Here is a 16,152-nt window from a genome sequence, read left to right on the forward strand (position 1 = left end):
GTCACAAAGAGGAGAGAAGAAATAGAGTATTTTTAAGTCAATGATTTTTCTTTTAATTTCAAGAAAAATGTTGGAACAATTAACGTTTTAATCCCCTAAAAGCAACCCAGTTGTCTTCACAAATTCATGTTGACAGTTCATTACTTGTTTAGATTGTCAGATGAGTCTAATATTTTGTTTGTGGTAAATGTAACAGTCTTGCATATAGTGAAAAAATATACTGCATATTGGGATTTTTATTAAGCCTTTAAAGGTTTCAGTGCCTCACAGCATTCTCATGAACAAGATAGGAAATATTGGCTAGATGGAAACTACTGGAAGTAGAATGTGCAAGACTGGTTGGAAGATAATACACAGAGCATGATTATCAGTGGTACACTTCCCCAACAAAGAATATCACATTATGAAACCTGCAGAAGCAGCTACTGGTTGAATGCTGTTATGTATTGCCATTAATGAGCTGGATGATGAGCACTCTTGTTAAATCTCTGCATGACCCCCAGTCTAGGAGATGTCCACATATGTGTAGAACAAAATTAGAACTTAGGAGCATCTCAAGAAACAGAAGAAATCATTAGGAAAAAATAGCCATGGTGCAGCTCCTGAGAAGGATTTTATACAGAAATAATTAACTATGCAAACATAGTATTAAAAATAGCTAGTCAAATGGGGTCACTCAATAAGTTATAACCTGAGCATGAGATAATGTTGCAGTGCTGTCAGAAAAAAGCAAATGCTAGACTGAGTTTAATAAACAGGAAAATCACCTGAAAAATTAGTTAATCCTCTATCTATTTGTAATGTTTATAAGATACTGTTATTGAAAGCTCTGAGAACTGCATTGGGGACTGTGCTTTCAGAAACTTTTAGACCAATTGAAGAAAGTCCAAACAAAAAGGTTCAAAGTTTGAAGTAATATGTGGCTTACAAGGAAAGCTGAAAATAAAAACTGCCTACATTTTAAAAGATCTAAATAGGGAGAGTATATTCTTGGTCCACAGTCTATAGGCTCAGTTTAAATAAAATAAAGGTGGCTTAGGCTCCACCTATGGAAAACTTCAACAATAGGGAGCAAGCACTAAACAGATTGAGTTTAGAAGCCTTTAAAAATTGGTATTGTACAGAACTGCCAGCAGGAAGAGCCTGTTGGAATTTCTAAGTCCTTATTCTCATTCCTATCTGTGGATCTTTTTCCCATTCTTTTGTAAATTTTGATCATTTAGTTTTATCTTACCTACATTTGTTTCTTTCCTTCTTGTGCTGCCTGATATTTTCTTTTTCCCTGCCGTGCTCTTTTGTTTCTGCTGGTTTTCACTCGTAGTTCAGGTGTAGAACAGAAAAACACTTGTTTCTCTTCCATTAGTCTTTTTGGTCTTGCTTGTACAAAAGCATACTTTCACAAATCACTTTCCTTCTCAGGGGTCAGGTTTTCAGATCATCTTGTCTTGCAGGTGTCCACTGAGCTTAAGCTTTCTCTGCAGCTTCTCTCTTCCATCACTACTTCAGATTTCCATCTGAACTCTGTCTCTGTTCCCAGCTGGATCTCTCATGTGAAACTCTCTCAAATATTGATTTGTAGGTAATGTACTTTCTGCAACTTTTATACCTTTTTATTTTGGTTGGCTGCGGGTTTTGGTTTTTTCTGCCTCAGTAAGCATCCCCATTTTAAAGTGAAGGCACCCCCTTCTGTACAACTCCCATTTCTGGTGTTCTTTGCTTATTGGCCTTCTCAGTGAGTGCCATCATTTTTAAACCTTTCTCCATGGTCTTTTGCATCCTGATTTAGTATCAGGAGTTAACTCTGGTAGTTGTCCTGATCCATCTGCACTTGAAGTCACTGGCCCCTGTGGTTTACTGGAAATACTGATCATGCTGCTGATACTCCTTATGTCCTTATCAAACAACAGTCTCAGTGCTAGGTGGAAATGAGCATCTGAATTCCTCTTAAGTGTTTTCCCTGATCAGAAATTTGAGTGCTGCCTTCACTTGCAAGTTGATGAGGTCTGGTTTTGCACTTGTCTTGGTTTTGTTCTTGTGTCAGGCTTTTACACAGTCATAATATGCTTTTCTGCTTGCCATCACAGAATGAATGGATGTCTTGCTGTCTCTTGAGTCTGTATTTTTTTTCCAGAAAAAATATTTTGTCTGTTTTCTGGCATCAGTCAGACTTCAATTGTGGAACCCTCTCTAGTTGCTGTTGGCACACTGCTCTCCACAGGGAAGGGAGGAACCAAGCTACCCCAGTCGGGAAAGTCTGTTGGATGTTGCAGAAATCCCACTCTCTTACACTGTTTTCACTTAGTTTTTGGTTTACTTTGTAAAGAAGGGTTTTCATCTCAAGCAATTCCTCATTTCTTAAAGTAGTTTCAGCTGTTAATCACGGTCATTGGTGCTGTCAGTTCTACTTTTTGGTTTTTTACTTTTCATTTTGTTACATTTTAGCATGCAGTGGCAGTTTTTAAGTATTAAAAGTCTTTAAGCATAAAATCCAATACTTTTCATTATTCATTTTCCAGTATAGCATGAAATAATGGAGAGATACTCCAGAATTTGCTTATCTTAAAGGCCCAAAATGAATGTACTATTGCTGTCCTGTTACAGACATACATAATATTCTTTGGAAAAATTATGTGCTCAAATAAAACAGACTATGACATTAATTGTTACCATTTGTTAAGACCATTTTGATCTGTTTGGCACACTTTGTTATCTGTAACAGGAAGGCAAACATGCACTATTATTTTACTGATTATTAGTTAAGCATTCTACTTTGGGGAAAACGTGAATTAGAAATACATCAGTATTTATGTTTGAGTGTTTACTTTTTTGTGTGTTTTCTTTATTTTGATCACATTTAGGGGAATTCCTTGGTACTTTTTAGTAATTCCTGTGACACTGAAAGTCACAAAAGTAAAAGACTCGGGCAGAGAACCTGACTGTACAGAGTGTGATGCACTACCTTATTCTTTTAGAGAGGCTGTAGCAGGTCTGATGTCAGTCACTTCAGAGACCTTTAGACCTCAGTGCTCATTTATTGGTAAAATGTACCAGCTTTGCTCCTGCATTATGAAGATCGTCTGTCAACACTTTGAGATATTCTCCTTTGTTATTAAGCTTGTGATGCTCTACACTGTCAGGTTTTTTGCCAATTATAGTTAAGGTACAATGGTGTATTCACTGGATCAAAGTCTCGCACTGGCGGTAGAGGAATGATTTGTAAGTCTTTATTCATCTGAATCGTACAATAGAATACCTGAGGAATGCAAATAATCCCTCCAAGGACTCAATAGAAAAGCTGTTAAAATGACAGTCTAAGACTATTATTATTCTGAATTGGTGTTTTAGCCAAAGTAATTATTTCTTATCTTGTTGTTCCACAATAGTTCTTAGTTTATTAGTTATGATGACCATATTTACCAAACAGAATTTGAATCAAATTTTTGACATTATTTTCATGCTCATTTCACTTTTTCAGGTTTACACATTTCATTCCATCTTTCTTCACGTGGCACATTATTTAATTAGTCTGGAGACCAGTGTTAGGTAATTCCTTAAAAAAACCCATCTATAAAGGATGTATGCACATGTGTCAAAGTACACTCATGAATCGTAGATTCATTTTGAGACATATTTTCTGTAAAATGTTGGCATTTATAAGCTCTGAACTTTGACACCCAATTTGTTAGCCAAAATAAATTAGTTAACTGCAAATGTTAGTTTTAGAAATGCTGTTAAGTGTCAGATCTCCCGTTGAGAAACACACCTTAATTGTTTTTTCAGTTCAGATGTTTCTGGAGGCAGTAGTGCTTCAGTATCAGTCCTGGATACCAAACTCTGTTTTCACTGGATAACTGGAGGCAGGAAAAGATTAGTATAATGAGGATTGAAGAACATTGACGGGGTATTTACATAAGTAAATGATAGAAGACCAGCCTTATATAACAAATGTGTGAAAACTGTTGAGTGAACTTCTATATTCTTTGTACCATCTAAAACCCTACTCAGTCGGCCATGCACTTAATCTCATAATAGCTCTGATCCCCTGCTATTTTCTCTGACAAATGTGTGTTGATGAACTTGTGGTTGACTTCATTTTTTTCTGAAGTGACATTTGCATTGATTATTTAAAGGTTTGCAGGCCACAGTTTCAAAGCACTTTAGTATAATAGCAGCTAAAACCTTGGTCTAAATCTTACAGATTAGCAGGACTGAGAAAAAGAGCTCAGCAAGCATAAAGCCCTGTGCTGTATGGTGGGTGCTTCAGGTCTGAAACATTGCTGGCACCCAAAGTGCTGGGTTTTATGATTCCATTATTCGTGTACAGGAGGTATTCCCATGGCTCCTGTGTTTGCTTGCTGAGCATAGAGCTGTCATTCTTACCTTTCATACGTGTTTAGAAATAGTGTCCTATTAGTAGTAGTGAACTCCTCCCAGGTAATTTATAAATGTCTCCCTTAAACTTACAATAAATACTTGCAGTCATGAATATGATGCTTGTGTTTAAAGATTTTTTTTAAACACCATCTACTGCTCTAAAGTTTTCACAGAATCACAGAAGGATCATTGAGTCCAGCACCTGACCCTGCACAAAACCATCCCCAAGAGTCACGCCATGTGCCTGAGAGCATTGTCCATCTGGGTGAAGAAACTGTCTCGAGCACCCAAACTAAACCCCCCCTGACACCACTTCAGGCCATTCCCTCATTCTTTGGTCACCAAAAGAAGACATCAGTGCTGTCCCTCCTCTTCCCCTCAGAGGAAACTGTCAGTGCAGTGAGGTCTCCCCTCAGTCCCCTCCAGGCTGAACAGGCCCAGTGACCTCAGCTGCTGCTTACACAGCTCCTCCTCAAGGCCCTTCACCATCACTGTTTCCCTCCTTTGGATACCCTCTAAGACCTTTATAGCCTTCTTACATTGTGGTGCCCAAAACTTCCCCCAGAACCGGAGGTGAGGCTGCCCCAGAGCAGAGCAGGACAATCACACCCCTTGCCTGGCTGGCCATGCTGTGCCTGATGTACCCCAGGACACACCTGACCCTCCTGGCTGCCAGGAGGCTGCCAGTTTTGTTTACTTCAGTAGAGTAATTAACATTCAAAAACTAACACTGAGTTTTTAGCTCCGAATTTGTTGTTTCATTCAACTAAAAGAAATTATGCATAGCAAGCTATTGTAAATGCTGCCAGTTACTGAAGATGAATAGGAATTTTTTTCTTTATTTAAAAATAATCGTAGTATAGAAGGCAGAAGCTTTGCCCTGGGACAACAGTAAAAAGGTGGGAAAAACCAGTAGAAACATGGAACTGTGTTGATCAGCCATGGCATACTCCAAGATCAATATGCAGAAAAAGGACGTACATCTTGCTATATAGGAGTGTAGTGTTCTTTCCTATCTGCTAATATCAGCAGTCTTAGCTACTGAGATGCCTTTTTTTTTTAATTAAAAAAAAAAGTCAGGAAAAACTGAAGGCCCTCAGTTTTACCACATTTGGTAAATATAATTCTTGGAAGTACATTTTTCTCTCAGAAAGTTTTATTCACTTTTTAGATTGCAAGTATTTAACCTCTACCAAACACCTAGTTATTGTCCCAAATTATGCCTATTTCTGTAGATTAAATGCCAAACAGAAACCAGGAAACAGTGAAATATTAATGGAGTACACCTGAAGCAATTGCTGCCTGTTAATGCCTTGACCTTGGAAAGCAATACACAAAAAGATGGCATCATAAATCCGTGCAATTCTTATGAATATGTATGTGCTACTTGATAATAATGAATGTGGTACAGCCATGCATGCACTACAAGATAATGTTGTGCCCTTTGTTGTCTACAGGTTGATAAAAATTAAAGAGTGGGTGGACAAGCACGACCCTGGAGCTTTGGTCATTCCTTTTAGTGGGGCCTTGGAACTCAAGTTGCAAGATATGAGTGCTGAGGAGAAACAGAAGTATCTGGAAGAGAACATGACACAAAGGTTAATTAGCATTCATTTTCCCTACACTTTATTATCAACTATTTCCTTGCAGTAATTTAATTGCTTGCGCTGATAGAATAATAAATGACAGAGTAATTACCATTATAAAGAGAGAATCTTCTCCTTTCTTTACCATGAGACAGAGTGAAAAGATTTATTTTAAATTAAGTTTTTAACTGTCATCTGTCATCTCTGTACAGTGTTTTAATTATAACATAGGTATTAGTTATGTATATTTTTGAGAAGGAATGATCACCAAAACTGTTTCGTCATCTATGGGGAATAAGGACAGTGGAGAAAATTTTGCCATAATTTTCTGAGGAACTATAATAAATTGTTTCAATATTGAATTTCAGTCAAACAGATATGCTTTCATGACCTGGAGTCCTGAAAATTGCATGAGACAAGAGTGCTGCCTGATAGGGTGATTTATATTTATCCCATGTTTCTGTAGGTTGCCAAATAAACAAATCAAAATGCTATCTTTATGATTTTGCAGTAAAAAAGTATTTCTTTTGAGGAGAGTTCAAAGTAAAAGGCTACTGCAATTATTGCTCTGTTCAAAAGTAGACCTGATATCTTCAAAATATGTGATGTCTTTCCACGTAAATTGATTACTTGGCGCATTTAGCTGTTTTATGTGTATGTGCTGAATGAATTGGATTCCTTCCACCCCCTTTTTTTTTTCAGTGCTTTAGCAAAGATCATTAAGGCTGGATATGCAGCACTCCAACTAGAATACTTTTTCACTGCAGGCCCAGATGAAGTGCGTGCATGGACCATCAGGGTAAGATTCATACTTATTCATCAGCTATATCCAGTTCCACACTATTGAATTCAGATTGATATCACTGACTTTGAAGTTTGTCATGGTGGCGGTTAGCTAGTCATTACAGATGAGGTTTTTGTCCAGGATAACTTTAATTATTTGTGAGCTGCTGAACAGTGAAAGTGGAGCTGCATTGATTGAGGCAGGTAACAATTGATTCTGCCTATTACATAGTCTGAATTTCTTCATCCTGTAGAATCTGTCTACCCTCCTCCTGTGGTCAGAGATAAGACGTACCAGTATTGTGCTTGCTTAATCTGTGTGACTGGGTTTGTCTGCAGTGAAATTGATGTTGCTTTTCATTTTGTATTCACTAAGTTTGTTTGGGTTGCGGATGGTTCATTCCTCCTGTGCTTTGCTGGGATTACATTTTAGCAATAAAAGCAATATAACGTCATTATATTCCTCATGGATACACAGTTGGGCTCCAAATCCTAGAATCAGTGTGCAGTAATTCAGGTCTTTTACTGACTTTAGTATTTAGACCTAGTTTATTTTGATAGTTTTATATGTTTATCTGGGAACTTATGTAATGTCTAAAACAATATGTATTTTAAATATTGATGTAGAATGGTTATAGCCACAGACATCAACGGATTTATTCGCTTTATTCCCAGAGGACAGTAAGAGCTGAGCTGTAATGGTTTGCCTTTGAATGTAAATATGTTGCAATATAAAGATCAATATAGAACAAATATTTTGGAATGTGTACAGTTGCAAGCTCTTACCTTAAAAATTACAGCAATATGAACTTTTGAAGGTGCAGTTCAGTCTTTGAGCTTCTGTTTTTTGCATCAGTGTATTTAGGGCTGTGCAATGAGTTTCAGTGCTGTATTTAATTTCATTCACTGGAATTAATTTGTTTTCATTAATCAACATAATTTCCTGTAAATTTATATTTTTAATAGTACTGCTACAGATGTTTGTGTATGTGTTTTAGCACGTTAAACTTATTTTCTTAAAAGCATGTGTGGGGTTTTTTTAGCTTTTTTTTCTCATCTCTGTTTACATGATAACTGCTTGCTAAGGTCCCTGAAACAGCAACCAAAATAATATAAAAGCATGTTCTGATTCTTGCCATAGTTTCAAAAAAGCATATTGTGAAATTCCACTTTTTTCAGTAGAAGTGCTTGCTCTTTATTAGAGAATTTGAAAGCTGGTTTATCTTAAGACTGATTGTGAGTATCTTTGATTTAATGTGCAAAGATACTTAGTCAGGTAAGCATCAGTGAGTAGCCATATTAAGCCAATACATCTTTTATTGTAAAAACTGTGCTTTACAGTGTCAGACTCCTTAGCACTTTAACATGCTTTATTAAGCAGCCTTTAGGTCACCATTATTGCTCAAATTTCTCTCCATGGTTGTGTGTGCACAGAATGTATGTCCTTGTAATTTGAAGCATGCAGCTATAATGCATTCTCCTCTATTGCATAAACTTAAATTATCGTATAGTTGTCGGTAATTTTTTATTTTTTAGTGATTCAGTTGTTGATGTTTTGGTAAGAATACTCAGTTTGTTCTATAGCAAACTTACTAAAATTGTTCTGAAATAAAAATAAGCTAATGTGTACGGCTTGACATCCATACGTCCTTTCTCATTGCAAATGTTGTTCGCCATGAATGTTATCTTTAATTGAAATTATTTGGATGTAAGTGAAAGTCTTGAGTAATTCAGATTTTAAAGTTATTTAAAAATCTTTATCTTCCTCACTTTCTGTGTAGAAAGCTAGGGGTCGAAGCAAATCTCACAACAAAACACAGTCATAGCTTCTAAAATCAATACTGCTGTTGATAGCTATTAGGAAAAACAAAGCTGCTGTTCTTTAATGTCGGTTGGTTTATCTGTGGCAAAGGCACTGTCTGTGTCCCAGTATTGAGGATCGCCCAGCTGCATGTGTGGCATTTTAGCTGATATGAAACAAAGTTTCAGCAGAACCTTAAAGCATATAAAAAAGAAGAAACCTCTTTCCTGCAATCAATCTTCTTAAATGCAATTAATTTTCTTCTTGTCTTTCGTTTGACAGAAAGGGACGAAGGCTCCTCAGGCAGCAGGGAAGATTCACACAGATTTTGAAAAGGGATTCATTATGGCTGAAGTAATGAAATATGAAGATTTTAAAGGAGAAGGTTCAGAGGCTGCTGTCAAGGTGAGCTCCCCACTTTTTCTTCTCCCTCCAAATGTGCCATTCTTCCATTTCAAATCTGAATTTTCACTGGAAAAAGTTCGTAATGCTAAGTGAATCTTCAGTCACTTCTAGCAATTGATCAAAATCCATTTTCATCTTTTACTTAAGAAAGAGTTCAAATGCACCAACATACTGGACAGGAATGCAACTATTTCAGTACTCGAGATATAGCAGTGCATGGACAACAAGTCAGCACTAAGACTAAATGTAATTCTAATGTTTTGAGGTGTTTTTCTCTCCGTTTACATATTTGTGTTCAGAATTTAATAAGCTTTAAAACTGACTTGGTTTTGAAAAATCAGGTTTTTAAGATGCAAGAGATTTTATTAATCACTTCTAAAGGGAAACATGAAACAGAAAAATCTGTTTCTTCTAAAAATGTGTCATCTTGTTTTGAAGAAAGGTATTAAAAGTGTCAGATGCAAATGGTTAAGAAAATATTATATTATAAAATTGTACCCTTTTTTGAGGATTAGTGGGTTCTACTTCTAGGCTCTGGTAAGCATAATTAGGATCTTACAATTTACCCTTTCAGTATTTTATTCATTTGCCCTTTGATGTCTCAATCAAAAATGCCATGCCTTACTTTGGTCGTTCAGGGTGGCTACTATGTGCTGAATAGACAGTAAAGATATTTAATGTAAAACTTTTCTCCTTGAGCCTGCTCTTCTTTGTGGTAACACTTGTGTTGAGAAGAGGTTCATCTGCTTTCTCAACACTAGAGGGCAGAGACTGCTCGGGTGCCCAAAGTTGTGCCCTTTCAGAGCTGACAAATTATATCTGATTTGATGTTATTAAGTATGAAATGAACTTGTACATGGCAAAAAAATGTCATAACGAAAGCTGTTCTTCTCTGCGTTGCTAATGCGTTATTTCCTTCTTCTTTCTAAGCAGAAAAACTTACCTTTTTGTCATATACATTTGATTTCTCGTTTGGCACTTCTGACGTTTTCTTAAGATTTGTATTTTATGAAATTGCAATTACAAAGCACATTAGTTTGATTTACTCAATCTCAGTATTTGTAGGTTTCTACACACAATAATGTGTTAAAGAATTTAAGAGGTTCGGCTTTGTTTGCTGTTTGATAGCTTGAAAGGTATGCAAAACTATGATTTCAAATTCAGCCTATTCTCAGTGGTATCACTAAGGAAGATCATACTGAGCAGCGGGACTTTAATAGGTTTGTTTGAACCCCAGGAAGTGAGGGAAAAAAATCCCATATAATTGGTTCGTTGCGGCATGTGAACTGCTCTATGAAAAGGGAAGTAGAGTTGTAGTTGTAAAGGGAAGCCACAGCTATAAATAAATCTAATATTCTGCAGTCAGAAACCACTTTACGTAACAGATTCAAATTTTGCCACTATCATTTTTGATGCTCAAATATGAGTGTTCTCCCTGAGAGGCTACATCAGTTAACACCTATTAAATTAATCAGTATTTTGCTTGTATATTTTTATTTGCTTTTCACAATGTGAGATTCTAGAAATGAAACTTCCATGCTCAAATCATATTTAATGATTAAATTTTTATTGTTATGATGTAGCTGTAAAACAAGCAGATTTGCATTTGTTACTCAGTTTTAAAGTCAAGGTTGGGAAAAAAACCTTGTTCTTAGAATAAAGTGTCATATTCCTCTGGTCTTTTCTAATTTGCATTTAATACAATGTTTCATGCCATAGACAATGCTAATTGCTTTTATATTGCTGGTAAATTTCAAAATTAAATTTAGGTGCTTGTAGGAGTCATCTTAAATAACAGTGGTAATGGGAGTTGCTTGCTTTGTATGTTATCAAGTTGATCGATTTTTAAGTTTGATTTTGTGTGTGTTTAACACCAGTACAGCATAACTAATTTAATGCCAGTGCTGTGAACTATGCACTGAATAGCTCTGTGTGGGCTTTGTAGTCTACAGGGATATCACATTATTAGCAATCATATCTGCTTAGGCAAAGCTGGCTTCTACAGATGGCTGCTTTCAAGTGCAAATGAACTGGTTAGACGTGTCTTGTTTAATACATACTCAAGATTCACAAATGGGTATTGATTTTTTCAACCAGTGTTTCTGATAGCAATGGAAATGGATTAAATGGTCTCTAGAGAATTTAAAGGAACACTGTCACTTTTAATTAACTGTAAACTGGTAACAAAAATACATAAACTTATATTAGTGTATCAAAATGTATTTAATTAAAGAAGTCTATGTCACACTGATCGTGTGCACTACTGTACTAAAAAAATATGTTGTGTTACTTTGTGGAGGACAGTTTTTTCTACAAATATTTGTGAGTAACAAATGTATTCAACTGTAAATGTTTCTGTACCTGTGCCTGCAGCTTATGTTTTCTGATGATTTTTACAGCACTGTTTTATTAGTATTTATGCCATCAATTTGTCTAATTACTCTTGACTTTAAGCATTATTAGGATCTTCAAAGGAAAGAACTTGAAACATTTTACAGTCTAAACAGATTTCCAGGGGAAAGAAATAGGAAAATGTTTGCAAAGTACTATTTCTTATGTATCAATAATGTCATGTGGGGTAAGGTCAATTGCTATTTCAGTATATATTTATTGTCAGGGCTATCTTAGCAGCTGTTTTCCATAGGCTAGCATCACTGGGAACCACATTTAAATAAGGAATGGCAGCAACAAGGATATCGAGCCTCTAAATTTCTAGGCAGCAATGTGGGGAAATGGGTTGCTTTACAGAGCAGGTTTTGTGAAAGAAAGGTGTCTGAGTTAACTGTGTACCATTAATCTGATCTGTTCTACAGCAACTAAGGTCATTAGTTAACAGCTTTCCTGTAATGGGATCTTAGCATGCCACCACTGTGATAGTGTCATTGAGAATAATGGCACAGTGAGGTCTTGCATGGAAGCACTTTCTCCTGCAAGAGAAAACTTCAAAACAGGAATGGTTATTGAACTGAAGCAGAAGCTCTCAACTTTTCCATATTGTAGACACTTTTCAAGATAAATGCTTCCACAGACCACCTCCCGCCCAGCCTGTCAGGCCTAATGCCACAGCCTCTGTAATACTGGGTTTAATTACAATGAGATAACAGTAGAAAAATAGAATAATAAATTGTAATGCAGAAAGTACTGATATTTAATAGATTCCTTGCCTATTTTCTGCTCTCCTCAAGTACAGCATTTTAATAACGAATTTTCTTTTCATGTCTTTGGTCCATATGCCTTTTCCTGTATCCTGGTTTCACAGCCTATCTGCTCTGCTCTCTGTCCTTCTGAAGCAAATGCCTTCTAAAGGAAATTTCTTACAGAAGAGCTGAGCCTGCATTTTGTGCTCCTCAGCCCTTCATTATGTGGGTGCAGGCAGACAAGAGAGCCCCACTGGGCCCGAGCCAGGCACAGCTGTGGCTTTTGCTGGGTGTCCCCGTGGTCAGTGGGGACAGGACCCCATGTCCAGCGGCTTGGGGGCTGGGAGCCCTTTCCAGCAATGCTGCTTTCCATTCCTGTGCCAGTGTTTGCCATTTGCAGGGCTTTCACATGAAGGAAAAGAAAGCCAAATAGAAAAAAGGAAAAAAAAAAGGAACTGTTTTAGTGTCCTTTATCTTGCCAGGCTCTACCACTTTATAATGCAGGTGCATTTTAAGCACTACAGATCCAGTGGAGGCTAAATTACTTTTATATATATTTTATGTATATGTCAAACCAAGTGTCAAACTGAGGAGTATTGTGACTGTCAAACTCTGAAACTGAAGTATTACCATCTCTTAGCCAAAATGTATTTAAATAATTGCCATTTGAAAATACTATAAAATGTCTAATGAAGTAACCAATTTTCCTTTTGTCTGTTCCATTTACAGGCTGCTGGAAAATACAGACAACAAGGCAGAAATTACGTAGTGGAGGATGGAGATATTATCTTCTTTAAATTTAATACACCCCAACAACCCAAGAAGAAATGAATACCAGATTTGTTTGCTCAGAAATGAACTGTGCTGCTTCAAAAAGCATATGAATTTTTATTTGGAATTGGAATATCTGGAAACAAAAAGCGTACAGTTTCTACCTAGGGAACCTCCCTTCCCCCCAGTGAAATTATTCTTGTTTGTTTTGAATTAAAATATGGCACCTCCAGCAAACATGCAAGTTCACTAAATGTGAACAGCTTTGCATTTCAAACGATTAAGACCCTACTCCAAATTGTAGAAGCTTTTCGGGAACCATATTACTCTCATGATACTTCATTAATCTCCATCATGTATGCCAAGCCTGACACGTTTGACAGTGAGGACAATGTGGCTTGCTCCTTTTTGAATCTACAGATAATGCATGTTTTACAGTACTCCAGATGTCTACACTCAATAAAACATTTGACAAAACCAGCCTTGGTGTGTTTGGGGATGTCTGTATTGACTGACTGTGGTGTGCTGAATGCGATACGGCACCTGGTGGATGCTGATTACAGAATTTTAAGACGTGTATGATACAGTAACTGGCAGTGTGGGGCAGCTGCAATTGTATCTTGAAAGTGAGTCTTTCATGGGAATCAGAAGATTAGGATGCCAATGATTTGTCTCAAAAAAGTTAATGAATTTGTAGATGGACTTTCACTGAAAGATGATACTAAGGATAATAATCATGGCAGCATAAATTATTTTTACTAGAGAGAGGAAATACATGTAGAAAAATCATGTTATCTATGAGACTGAAGCTTTTTTGTTCAAATCATTTTGAAAAAGTATTTCACTCTTGCCTTGAAATTAATAAATCAGGCTGGAGCTGTAATATTGATGTTGTGCATTGTCCTCTCAGGTCTGGTTTTGAAGCCAGGCCACACACGGATAGTGCTGTGAAGGAAGAGGTCACACCGTGCTGGATAGGTAAGTTGTTCTGCTGAAATGAGGTTGCAGCTGGGAGTGCCTTTTTACCTCTGCTTTTTAACCATGAAGGAGAGCTGGTCACTCTGGGTAACAGGAATATAAGGTGTTGGCAAAATAAAACTAAGTTTGTCCTTTCAGTGTGAGGTGTAGAGCTGCCCTTTCTCACAGTATGTTTAGTGTGTTTAAAACAGCCTGGCTTTGTCTGAGTGCCCCTGTGCTGGGGGTTTTGGCTACAGGTTCAGTGGGGTTGAGGCTGGGAGAGATGCTGTTGTTACCTGTGTCTTGTTGGTGTGCCAGGCCTCTTGTGTCCTGGTGATAAATTCCCTCGCTGGGAACTTGGAAAAGGCAGCTTGTCACCAGCTCACCCCCTGCTGTGTGCAGGGCACTGGGAGTGCTGGCTGCATCCTGCTGGAGACATTCCCTGGAGATGCCACCTTTGAGCCTCCTTGCTCCTTTCTGGGAGAGTGAGACATGCTTCAGCCAGAGCCACGAGCCTCGTTGTTGGCATTGTGCCTTTAATTGCGCCAAAGAGAAGGAGGGAGGGCAGATGACTTCAACACGTAGTTGTTGGTTTTGTTTTAAAGAGCATCTCCTGTTTTCATGGTGGCAGGAGCAGGGACAGTATTGGGGCGTCAGATGTTTTGGAATCCTTGAAATTCTCTTTTGTATCATCTCCCTGGCATGGCCAGTATTTGTTACTGGTGTTATTTTGATGTTACATAATTGAGAAAAGATTAGGACCATCAAATCTTGTGTTAGAAGTCAAATCCAAAAGAAAACAGAGCCTACCTGTTTCTCTTGGAAGTCAGCAAGGTGCTAGTACCAGAGAAGGGCTCATGCTGGGTTTTAGACACAATGAAAGGTGAGAGAGAAGTGGAGTGTGTGTGCTGCTGAAAGAGAAGTAACCTCTTTACTGCACTAATACCCACTGAAATGTGTTCTCTTGTCCTGGCTGAAATTTGTTCTGGTTTCCAAAATACTCCCATGGTCCTGAATTGTTCCTATTTATTTGTGTGTACTTCATGATGCCTCCCTGCTCTAAAAATAAAAATAATTAAAAATCAAACTAAGTTGTTCCTGGTAGACAGGGTTCTTTGAAGTTACTACAATATCCTGAATATAGAAAATGAACTTGAAATGTTGACCATATCTTAAAAAATATAGATTCTGTAATGTTTTATGTTTCAGTTTATTAATTTGCCTGAATAGTTCTTTCTTGAGCTGTTCAACTAGATTCTTTTAACTACTGAAGCTAATAAATTATTCCAGAATAATCACGAATTTTATTAAAAGAAAGAGTAATGTGATAAGCTGTTATTTCTATCACCAGTGACTTGTGACAACTGCCATGTTAAATATGTGCCGCCCATGTTTCTCCCAGGGGGGTTTATGCATTCAGGATATACAACTCCTTAAAACTTGTAGATATATACAGCAAATGTAAAGCACTCTGTTTTAAATAGAATTGTGATTTAACTTCAGCTAAACACAAATTATTTTGCATTTCAACCTGCACTGGCTACTCCAGGTGCAATGTATCCATCCTACTCAGGTTTGCTATTTAAGAAAAAACCTGTGGAATCTGTCTGCACACTTTTCATTGCCACTGGCTTGGTGGCAGTGGGTAGGAGACATGTTGTTTCTCCAGCAGGAGGATGAAAAAACATTGTAGGCAGTGGTCGTCCAAAATACAGAGTAGGGAGCTTTGCAAGGGAGGAGGAGTACTAACTCTTCCTCTTGGTGGTCCTCAGTGACATTGATGGCATGTTTCTGGGGTTACACAAACACTGGTGGAACAGGGAAAAGGCTGCTACCAGCCTCCAAGCTTCCAAAAGAGAGTGACCCAAAATGCTGTGGAGATGGCAGTGAAAACTGCCCCTCGGGTTTACTATGTAGGAGCAGATCTGGAGAGTGCAGAAGTTGGCTGGGAGACCTGATGCTCCCCTGGTATTTGGGGCTGCTCGGGCTGGTGGCAGGCTGGTCCCGTGAGGAGTTACAAGAGCAATTTCCACCTCAGGTCCAAGAGAAGCAGTTTGCTCTAAGATAGCCAACGAGTAGCCGCTTTGCCTGTTGTGAGAGTCCTGTGCTGTGCAGAGCCGGCAGGGAGTGTGTGTGTGTGTGGGAAGAGGTGTGCTAAGAAGGTTCACTTCTAAAGTTATGTTCCTGTCAAATAACAGCAATGCTGTAGACAAGGGCTTATGACTGTTGGCTTTTGGCAGAATCAATAGCAATATCAAGGTGATGTGCTTGGGGACCCCAGGGTGCGACATTTCAAACCATTAAGAAGCATAAAAAGCACAGAAATTTAACTTTTGAA

The 16,152-nt window shown here is 37.7% G+C and overlaps 1 protein-coding gene across 1 annotated transcript in view; it reads left to right on the forward strand.

The window, feature by feature from the left end:
* The window catches only part of OLA1 (Obg like ATPase 1), a 92,528-nt gene extending 79,191 nt beyond the window's left edge, over positions 1–13,337 (forward strand). The window contains exons 8-11 of the mRNA XM_058027945.1: positions 5,832–5,972; positions 6,663–6,759; positions 8,827–8,949; positions 12,816–13,337. Coding sequence (XP_057883928.1) covers positions 5,832–5,972; positions 6,663–6,759; positions 8,827–8,949; positions 12,816–12,917 — 463 coding nt within the window. The 3' untranslated portion in view covers positions 12,918–13,337. The remainder of the gene's footprint in view (positions 1–5,831; positions 5,973–6,662; positions 6,760–8,826; positions 8,950–12,815) is intronic.
* The last annotated feature ends 2,815 nt before the right edge of the window (positions 13,338–16,152 follow it).

Source organism: Melospiza georgiana, chromosome 7 (assembly GCF_028018845.1).
Source record: "Melospiza georgiana isolate bMelGeo1 chromosome 7, bMelGeo1.pri, whole genome shotgun sequence".
Classification (NCBI taxonomy): Eukaryota; Metazoa; Chordata; class Aves; order Passeriformes; family Passerellidae; genus Melospiza; species Melospiza georgiana.